This window comes from Nothoprocta perdicaria, unplaced genomic scaffold, assembly GCF_003342845.1.
Source record: "Nothoprocta perdicaria isolate Ctin4 unplaced genomic scaffold, notPer1 scaffold_26, whole genome shotgun sequence".
Classification (NCBI taxonomy): domain Eukaryota; kingdom Metazoa; phylum Chordata; class Aves; order Tinamiformes; family Tinamidae; genus Nothoprocta; species Nothoprocta perdicaria.
In genome coordinates, this window is record NW_020455488.1 from 5,875,937 (window position 1) to 5,886,166 (window position 10,230).

General features: G+C 70.0%; 1 protein-coding gene across 1 annotated transcript; it reads right to left on the minus strand.

The window, feature by feature from the left end:
- Positions 1–2,240: 2,240 nt before the first annotated feature.
- Positions 2,241–9,350, minus strand: MAN2A2 (mannosidase alpha class 2A member 2). Its single transcript, XM_026040582.1, has 22 exons — positions 9,185–9,350; positions 8,862–9,116; positions 8,543–8,687; positions 8,261–8,432; positions 7,863–7,990; positions 7,577–7,750; positions 7,025–7,211; positions 6,763–6,940; positions 6,396–6,598; positions 6,061–6,243; positions 5,804–5,918; positions 5,657–5,724; positions 5,343–5,508; positions 4,933–5,169; positions 4,720–4,842; positions 4,526–4,640; positions 4,268–4,401; positions 4,022–4,163; positions 3,775–3,908; positions 2,956–3,150; positions 2,766–2,876; positions 2,241–2,434 (listed from the first exon to the last, which is right to left on the minus strand). The coding sequence occupies exons 1-22, from the start codon at positions 9,314–9,316 to the stop codon at positions 2,282–2,284; spliced, it is 3,450 nt and encodes a 1,149-aa protein (XP_025896367.1). The 5' UTR covers positions 9,317–9,350; the 3' UTR covers positions 2,241–2,281.
- Between the last annotated feature and the right edge of the window lie 880 nt (positions 9,351–10,230).

The window sequence follows — 10,230 nt, forward strand, 5'->3', positions numbered from 1 at the left end:
GCGCTGCCGCCGGTGGAAGTGCAGGAGGTCGATGGCCATGAGGAGCAGCACCAGGAGGCCGTAGAGCCCCACGACGGGCAGCGCCAGCGGGTTCCTGCGCAGGAGGTGCTCAGAGGCGGCGGTGCCGGGGATCGGGGCTCCCCACGGTGCCGGGGATCGGGGCTCCCCCGCTCCGGCCGCGCTCACCTGAGCAGCGCGGGGGGCAGCGCTGCGGAGTGGTTGCCCCCGGGCGGAGCCTCCCAGGCCGGGCGGCCGCAGCAGGACTTGAGGGCGCCGGGGCCGGGCCCGGGCCGGCAGCAGTAGCGGTGCCCGGGCGGGTCGCCGAGCCGCGGGCACTGGAAGCCGCGGTGGTAGCGCCCGTCGGGGCCCGCGTAGCCCTCGCAGAGCTGCGGGTTGCGGATGGCGCCTGCGGGGGATGCATCAGAGAGCCCTCCCCATGCCCGTTGCCCCCGACCCGTCACCCCCACACCCCTGGGGGCCGCAGCTGTGCACGGGGCGCAGGCAGCCGGCTGCTCTGCACTGACAGCCCCTGATCCCCCATGTCCCCACAGCACCACCCGGCTGCCACATGCAGCCCATAGCTCCCCAGCACTGTCCCCATCTGGGACCTGCCAGACAGGGCAGACCCCGCCGCCCAAGGGGCTGTGCTGGCCCAGGGGCTGCTATCGGGGCTGGTGCCTTTCCAGGGCGGATTGGGTCCCTACCTGCGCCTAGGAACCCGGGGCCCGAGGCCACGCAGAGGAGCAGCCCCAGCAGGACCCCTCTCAGCATCTTCCCGGCTGTAGTGGGGGCAGCGGCAGCCCTGGTGCTGTTGGAGGCGAAACCGCAGCCCCTCCTGCTGCCGCCTCCATCACGGCTCCATCAAGAGCTTCCTGGAGCCATTAGAGCCTCCTGCACTTACTGCCCCGCTCCGCAGGGACCAGAGGCGGGAGCATCGCTAATGAGCTCCTCCGGGCCCAGGCAGGACGGAGGCATCATCGCCAGCCCCACGGTGGGGCCACGGGGCACTGGGTCCTGCCACCCTCCCAGGGGACTTGGGCCCTCGTCACTCAGCTGGGGACTGTCCTCTCTGTCCCCAGCAGCTAGCACGGGGCTGCGGGGACAAGGGCTGCTGTCAGGCTGCAGTGATACCTCATCTGGGGGCTGTGTGGCCAGGGAGGCGCTGGCCCCTGTGCCGAGTAGACTGGCCCCCYGCCAGCCGCTCCATTAACGGGAGGCCAGAGCTGCTCACTGCACTAAAGGGGCTGCGCCGGGGCCGGGCAGCAGCAGCCCAGGCGGCCGCCGCACGCAGGAGCTGGCGCAGGCGCCGAGCTGCATGGGAGCCGCTGCTCCGTCACTGCACCCACCACGGCCCCGCTCCCAGCTCCCGTCTGCCCCGCGTCCCGCTGCACCAGCCCCACAAGCAGCACCCCGGCTATGCACTGGGCCCTGCACCCCTCCCCATGCTGGTGGCCACCCCGGGACGCTGAGATATGGTGCAGTCCCCCTGCCCTGCCCTTCCCGAGCAGCACCTGGACCCCCCACTGCACTGATTAGTCCCAGAAGAGCCGGTGGCAAGCGGCAACTCCCCAGGGCACCTGGGAGGCCGCTCCTGGTGACGCGGCTCCCGGCGCAGCAGCCGCAGGACTCGTGCATCCCGCCTGTGTGGGTGCCCAGGGCAGCGCCCTGGGCCCCACGGGAGGCTGCAGGGCTGCCCAGAAAGCCCCGCTCTGCCCTCCCTGCAGCGCCAGCCTCACGCGTCCCCCAGGGCGCCCCACTGCCCCCGCCCCACGTTGGCCCTGTGCAAACACAAACCACACAGAACAGGGCCCTTGGAAACTGCCTCGTGTTTCCTACAAGCTCCGGGCGAGCTCAGTGCGGCTCCGTCTCCAGCTCACCCCAGTCCTGCTAGGCTCCTGGTGCTGCRCGCGGGGGCCCGGCCCCCGGCACGGGGGCATCTCCCCCCGGCAGCCATGCAACCACGGGGCCGTGCACCTCCCTGCTGGGCCCCGAGCGTGGCCCCGAGCCCGGCCTGGCCGCAGCRGCGGGGCCGTCTCCGCCGCGGCTGCTCGGGTCACGTCCATCAGCCTGCACAGCCCTGCTCTACCAGTTCACTGTCTGAAATCTATCTGAACACGGGGCTAATAAATAAGAAGGCAGCAGCCTCTGCAGGTTGGGTTCCTTGTGCCCGGGCTGGCGTGCCGGGCTGGACCGGGGCCCGTCCCTGGGGGCAGCGCAGGCGCTGCCGGGCTCGGCCGCTCTCCCTCCGTGGCCACTCTGCTCCTCTCCCGCAGCACAGACGCTACCCCAGGCGGATGCGGAAGGTGGCGATTTCCATGGGCTCCAGGTGGAYGGTGGTGCTGTTGGGGGCTGTGCCCAGCGGGTACATCAGGGTCAGCGAGGTGGGCTGCAGGGAGCTCAGCTCCAGCCCCTGGAACAGGCTGCCCAGGGACAGCTGCGGAGAGATGGTGGCGGCGAGTGAGCTCGACCYAGGGCCCGGCTGCCCTCTGCGAGGAGGGGCGGGTGGCAGCCTGTGGGTCTCAGTGCGCCCCGCTGCTCCAGCCCTGCCCGTGGGGGACACTGGCTCTGTGCAAGGCTCCAGAGCCCCCTCTTGGAGACCAGCGGGCTCCAGCTGTGCCAGGGCCAGGGCAGAGCTGTGTGCTGCACCGTGGGACCCTTCACAAGAGAGTAGCCAATGCTGGGGAGCCCGTGGCCCTCCAGCCGCTATCCAAGCCCTGCAGTCAAAGCCACTATGGGTCCTGCTAGGCTGTCCTGCCCACTCCTACCTTGCCCTGGCTGGTGGTGCAGTTAAAGCCCAGGTTCTTGGCCTCCAGGCTGCAGTCGAAGCCCTTGCGGTGCAGGATCAGGGCGGCCTCCGCAGAGGGCTGCATATCGTCCTGTCGGGGAGCAGAGGTGTGAAGGGTAACGCTGGGGACCGCGAGCACGAGACCCCAGAGCGCACAGGGCCCCGCTCACCTCTGCCTGCAGCGTGCGCAGGTTGAGGAGGTGGAAGTCRCAGGGCAGGGCGCTGGAGAGCGGCAGGAAGGAGCGCAGGGCGGCGGCGGGCGGCTTCTCCTGGGCCACGGGCAGGACCAGCGCCTCGGCGTTCAGGTGCATGGAGGTGAAGTGGCTCAGCAGCGAGGGGAAGCTCACGGGGCGGCTGTCCTGAACCTGCCGGGCGAGGGGTGAGAGCGGGCGCGGGGGCAGCGCCTGGGYCCTGCGCGGTGCCCGCACCTCAACCCACTCCAGCGGCAGCACAGCCAGCACAGGGACCCCACGCCCTGAGACCCCCTTCCCGCTGCAGCGCCCGACAGCCACAGGGCCCCGGGCTCGTCCACGCTCAGACTATGGGGCTGCTACAGGTCCTCGCTAGACTAGTCTCTAGTCACCAGTCACCAGCAGCTAGTGCACGAGACAGGGAGAAACAGCAGGGCCAGGCTGGCCGTTACCTCTGGGCTGCCAGTCCTGGCGCCGGGGAAGCCCAAGGCTTTAAACACGGAGGCCAGTTTGGAAAAGAAGCTGGAGCTCTGAGTGGGTGAAATGGAGCATGCATCGCGAGCCACAAGGCAGAGGGACAAGAACGCGGCGATGAGGAGGCCGGTGCACGGGACGGAGCTGCTCCAGCCCCCAGTACGCCCAGGCCCCGGCAGCCCCAAGTCACGCAGGACAGCCCCACGGGATGGCGGGAGGGGAAGGCGGGAGGGGACAGCCCGACCAGCCGCCCYGCGGATGCCTCCCTGGGGCGGTCAGGCTCCCCGGGCACAAGCTGCCATGCCAGCCTTCCCRCCCATGCACCTTGTTGGCGGTGCTGCGGCGCTCCAGGAGCAGGCGGAACCGGTTGCAGGTTCTCTTGTTGTCCTTGAGCCCCTGGCCCAGGCCCCGGTTGTCATCCTGCATGAGGCGCCGGTCCAGGATCACCTCCAGCTGGCCTGCGGAGAGGCRGCCTCAGCGCTGTCCCCGCTGCCCTGCGCCCCCCTGTCCCCAGGCTCAGCGGGCAGGCGCCCCCGGCTCGGCCCCCCACGTCCCGCTGGGGCTTCCTCACCGCTGCCCAGGCTGGACACCCCCAGGGCCTGGGCTGTGTGCAGCGTCAGGCGGCTCTGCGTGTCCTGGATGTAGGCCATGGCCGGCATCGGGTAGAAGTTGGCCTGCAGCGGCAGCTTCCGCAGGAACCTGCGGGGCTGAATCTGCCGAGGGAAGGGAGCTGGGGCTGGAAGGGCTCCAGCAATGCCGGGTGCTGGGGACAGACCATCTGCCCCAGCCGCTCTCCCTCCCTGGACGGTCAGCACACCTGGAAGCCATTGAGGTCCGTGAAGAAGGTGTCATCACTCTCAATGTCAGTGCTGAAGCGCAGGGCCAGCTCCTTGTTGATATGGTCACGGATGTCCACCAGGTAGGACATGTCCAGGGACAGGCCCTCCACCCCTGTGTGCAGACATGAGGGGCTGGATCCCAGGGGCTGCATCGCCCAGCGCTGCCTGGCCTGGCAACATCCCCCGACACAGAGGCCCTGCCACCAGCCCTGGGGCACAGCCTGGCGCCCGCGCACCTGCCACGTTGTACAGCCGCACCACCGCCTGCACGTGCTGGTAGTAGGTGGCCACCTCGGAGAAGAAGGGTCCCTCCGTCACGCGCACCACGGGGGCGTCCTTGGGGGCGTAGGGCTGCGGGGACAGCAGGGCCGTGCTGGGGCTGACACCTCCAGGACGGCCTCGCGCCCGGCTCCGGGACCCGCCCCCAGACCTTGGCTTCACCGTCAGGCAGGAAGAGGTAGGCTCCGCTCTTGTCCTTGGAGGCCCTGGTGCCGTAGATGAGGAACTCGCTGCTCACCCTCTGCTCCCGCTCCTCCCCAGCTCGGCGGATGCTCTGCCAGGCACACGCCGGCCACGCAGTGAGGGCTCCGCGCGGGGCAGCGCCGCGGTCCCCTCCTGGGCCACCCCCGGCCGCCCGCGCTACCTGCAGCAGGCCCGAGAGCCCCGAGAAGCAGGCCCGCAGCTGCTGGTTCTCCAGGCACACGTCGTCAGTGGCGGCCGGGAAGACGTGCACGGGAAAGGCCTCGTGCTTGCGCACAGGCAGGTCCCGGCCGTGCAGGTAGAGGCGCACGGAGGACTTGAGCGCGGCGYGGCCGTCCGACACCTTGTGCAGCTGCAGCACCCGCAGGCTCAGCGCGGGCAGGCGGGCCAGGAAGGAGACCTGCGGACAGCGAGGACCTGAGCAACCCCCCGTGCCAGCAGGGCTGCACGAGGGGAACCAGGGCCAGCGGCCCATCAAGGACCCCGGGTGCCGTGGGGCTGTGAGCAGTGGGCAGGTCGGGGGAGGCCTCTCGTGCAGCTGCAGAGCCAGGAGGGGCACCGTGGCCCCCCTACCTGATAGACGTCGGGCACCATGTCGGTGGCCGAGCCCCAGCAGGCGCTGAGCTGGGCAGGCAGCAGCTGCCCGTCCTCGGAGAGCACGCGCACGTGCGGGGAGTTCACCAGGACGGGCACAACGGCCAGGCGCTCCTGCTCCAGCGGGTTGAACACCACCACGAACCTGCGGGGAGGCGGCGGAAGGGAGAGCTGCCCACGGCGCCCCGTGTGCACCCACAGCCCCTGCGCCCACACCCACCCACGGCTCCACAGACTCCTGGAAACCTCCCTCACGTGAGCAACCGCCCCCCAACCCATCCCACAGCCCCTACCGGGGCGACGCGTCCAGCTTGACCACCGTCCTGTCGGGCAGCGAGTCCTGGCTGGGGCGCGTGTCGTCCTGGGGGGAGCAGCACGTTGCAGTGGGTGCGCGGGCAGGGGCACCAGGTGGGCCGGGGCCACCAGGCTGCTCTGCTCACCGTGCTCAGGAAGGGCGCAGCGGGGTCGTAGTGATAGGCGGCCTTGTCCCCCAGCACCAGGTAGTGCGCCGCGTTGATGATGACGCGCTTGAGGTTGGCGAGGGAGTGCAGCAGCCTGGGCACAGGGCAGAGCAGGTCCCGCGGTCCGTCCTCCCTCCCGCAGCCTGGCAGAGGGGCGCGCAGGACCCCCGCGCTGCTCCCTGCCCTGCGCAAGGGCCCCCCGCCAGCCGCGCGGCTGCCCCGCTGCCCTCACGCACCGCACGCCGTAGTCGACCACCACGGCCTCCTTGGCGGTGCCRGTGATGGCATCGTGGTGCTGGAAGAGGCCCAGGTTGCGGCGGGCGTTGCTCAGCAGGGCGTAGTCGGAGAGCGGGTACCCGCTGTCCGTGCCGGCACGGCGGGCGTGGGCRAGCGCCAGGCTGTACAGGACCTCGGCCCCCCTGCGCAGGGACACCGTGACCGCGGGCCCTGCTGCAGCCCCGCAGCACCGGCGGTGCCCAAGGGCAGTGACGGGGCTTGTGCTCGGGCAGCCCTACAGGGCTCCGGGCCGGCACTGCTCCCGTTGTCCCGCGCATCCCCGTGCAGCCCTCACCGGAGATGAGCTTCCAGCACCCGGTCCAGGCTTTTGTAGAAGGGCCGCGAGGTGTAGTAGCCCGTCCAGTAGTGATCCTCCCGGTCCGCGTAGGAGAAGAAATCCCCGGTGAGCACTGGGAACCCCGGTGGCCTCATGCCCGGCACAATGCCCACCTTCTTGTAGAGGGCATCAAAGTAGTCGGAGAGCGTCCCAAACTGTGCCTGCAGGAGAGCCCGGAGCGTTGCGAGGAGTCCCTGCRTCTCCCACCCTCCCTTCCAGGGCTGCTCAGGCAACCTCCAGGCTTGGAGGTGGCCCCAGAGCACCGTGGCATGTGAAGAGCTGCTCCCTGCAGCCCCCCGGCTGCCCCTGCCCTCCCTGCACCTGCCTGCACGTGGAGGTTGGGCTGCGAGTTGAGGAAGTCGAAGATGCGCTGGTAGTTGAGGAACTGAGCGTCCCACTCCTGGGGCTTGTCGTAGCGGAAGTCGTCTCCCAGGGGCACCAGCAGCACCTTGCTGCGATACAGCTTGGACTTCTTGCGGTACTGGTCCAGCAGGAGCTGGGCCCTGCCAYGGGGAGCAACGAGGGTCCAGGATGAGGCCACGAGCAGGACTGGGGGGCTCAGAGCTGCCCGCCCTCCAGGCACTCACCGCTCGGCCACGTTGGCATCGGTGATGGCTCGAGGAGGCACCTTCCACGGGCAATTGATGCGGCCACCTGGCAGGCGCTTGAAGTCAAACTGGCAGCAGATCTTGGGGTCCGGCCCACAGGTGTGGGGCACATCGTAGCTATAGAAGGGCATCATGTGGCAGAAGATGTCGGTGCTGGAGTCCGGGTCTGCAGGACCAAGGAGAGGTGAGTACCGAAGACGGCCCTGCCCTGCCTGTCCCCTGGCAGGAAGCGGGCACGAGGCACCGGGCACGAGGCACATGAGAGCAGGGCGGCCGCCGGGGCAGAGCAGCCCGGACGCAGTCACTCTGGCCTGTTTGGAGCTCAGAGCACAGAAACAGCCTCATTGCAGGGCCAGGCACTGGCACTGCTGGGCAGACACCCCGGGGTTGTCCCCAGAGCAGAAACACGACCAGGTCTCCCAAGCAGACTCATCACCTCCTGGCACTCAGGACAGAGGTCGCAGCTTTTCCCCGCCGCCGCGGGGCCCCGGCAGATCCCCTCCCTGCAGCCACCCCCACACGGCCCCTCACCCCACGTCTGTCTCCACATGAACTCCAAGTTCTGGGTGGCGGCAAAGTGCTTCTTGATGGCGTAGTGCACGCGCTGGATGAGCATGCCCGTCAGGTTGGAGCGCTTTAGCAGGTAGGGCATGGTAGAGCTGTGGCCAAAGGGGTCGATGGCCCAGCCCGAGCGGGGCGTCACGCCTGGGGACACAGGCACCGCTCAGGCCTGAGCACCGGGCCTGGCTGCACGGGGGGCTCGTGCCAGGACCAGCGCTGGTGCCTCAGCCCGGCCCTGCATCCCACCCGCTCTCACCGATGTTCTTCTCCAGCCACTGGTGCCCCTCGATCAGCTGGTCGATCATGGCAAAGTAGTGGGAATTGGCCTCGTCAGGCATCACCCAGCCACCCGTCACCATCTCCAGCTGCCCATTCCCAACCAGCCTTCAAGGGGACACACAGGAGACACGATCAGGTCGGGTGAGCCCCAGCCAGCTCCAGAGCACGAAGCCGGTGGAGGCCCCGACCGCAGCCCCTCTCCACAGCAAGGAGCAGTCCCCGCTGCCCATGTCTGCGGGCCCAGGTGCCGCAATGACRCGGAGCAGCAGGCCTGGCGGGCGAGGGACTCCTGGCTGGCACCCAGCGCCTCCCCTCGAGCAGGGCCGCAGCACGAGTAGGCACCGTGCAGAGCCGGGCCCGGGCAGGCAGTCCTACCTCCGCASTGCAGCCCGCTTCTGCGCGCTGATGTTGTCCCACCACTTGGAGAAGAAGGARATCTCGGACCAGATGAAGCGCCGGCGCGGGTCCTCCTGCATCTTCAGCACCATGCTGTTGAGGATGTGCTGCGTCTGGTCGTAGTAGTACTTGTCAAAGGTCTTGATCCAACCTGTCGGCATAGGCGGGGCCGTCACGGAGCGGGACCTGACCCTGCCAAGGCCACGGCACAGAGCGGCCTGCACCTTGTGGGTGGGTGCACGTTGGTGCCCGCCAGCTCACCGGGGTCGTTGTGCGAGTGCGGTACCACGAACACCTGCAGGGGCTCAGCGTCCCACTCGCCGGGCTCGTAGGTGATGTCGAAGCCCTGCTTCCACACACCGCCATCCTGGTTGTCGAAGGGCAGCAGGGAGTACACGGCCAGCATCTGCAAAGCGGGCACAGGGCTCAGTGGGACAGACACGGGCAAAAGGGACCCTGATGCGCAGAACCGGCCCCATGGACAAGCCGGTCCGGCAGCACCCAACCAGCTCAGCAGAGCTGGGGCCCCGAGGAGCCCCTGCCCCAGCGCCAGCCCCAGGCCTGGATTGTGGCCTTGCACCTGCACATCTGGGCTCTGTGCCTTGCCCCCCAGGGCAAACTGGCAGTCCTGCGGCGAGACGGAGAGGAAGCTCGGGCGGCTCTCGGCGGGCAGCGCCCACGAGGCATTCGCGGGGTGGTAGGGCAGCGGTGGCTGCCCCTCCGCGTGGGCCGTGAGCTCCAGCACCGAGTCCTTGATGTGGCTGATGATCTCATGGTTCTCCTCCAGCAGCTGCTCCAGCTGCTCGATGCGGTTCTGCAGCACCGAGATCTGGCTCTGGAGGGGAGCGGGCGGTGAGCGCGGTGTCCCGGCGCGGCCCGGCCCCGCCGCCCCCGCTGCCTCACCCGTGGGAAGTTGCCCCCGCTCTGGTGGCGCGCGGGGTCATGCTGCACCCGGTCCAGCATCAGGTAGAGCGAGAAGACGGCCACGCAGAAGATGGCAGCTCCACACACCGTCACCTGCTTCTTCAGCTTCATCCCGGGGGCTGCGGGGACACATCAGCCGTGCGGGCTGCCACCAGCCATCGCCTCGCCTCGCACAGCGGCGCGGTGTACCGCGAAGCCACACACACGCGTCCCCGCGGCCACCAGAGCCCTGTGCTCACGGAGCACTGCCGCGTCCGCACGGTCACCCGCACAGGGACCGGGGCTCCACGGCTACGGACCCCCGTCCTTGTGCAGCGGTGCTCGTCCTGCCCGTGCCCATGCGGCTCCGGGACCCCCGGCCTCGTGCAGCAGGGCCACATCCTGTGTGGCCCCACACGGCAGCACCGTGTCCAGGGACCCACAGCCCCACACAGCAGCACCATATCCAGGGACCCGCGGCCCCGCACGGCAGCACCGTGTCCAGGGACCCGCGGCCCCGCACGGCAGCACCATGTCCGGGGACCCGCGGCCCCGCACGGCAGCACCATGTCCGGGGACCCGCGGCCCCGCACGGCAGCACCGTGTCCAGGGACCCACAGCCCCACACGGCAGCACCATGTCCGGGGACCCGCGGCCCCGCACGGCAGCACCGTGTCCAGGGACCCGCGGCCCCGCACGGCAGCACCGCGTGCCCATGTCCGCGGGCAGCAGCACCGTGTGCCCATGTCGTGGCTCCCACCCTGCCCGCAGCACCGCGTGCCCATGTCCCTGACCCTGCAGGCTCACGCGGTGCCGTGTCCCCATGTCCCGGCACCCACGGCCTTGCTCGCAGCACGGTGTGCCCATGTCCGCAGGCAGCAGCACCGTGTCCCCAGGCTGCTGTCCCCAGGCCCCTGCCCCCCCTTGCCCGCAGCCCCGCGTCCCGGCGCCGCCGCCGTTCCCGCCTCCCTCGCAGGGCTCACGCGGCCCGGTTGACCCGGCCCGGCGGCGGCGCGGGCAGCACGGGGCCCGCGGCTGCTCCGCAC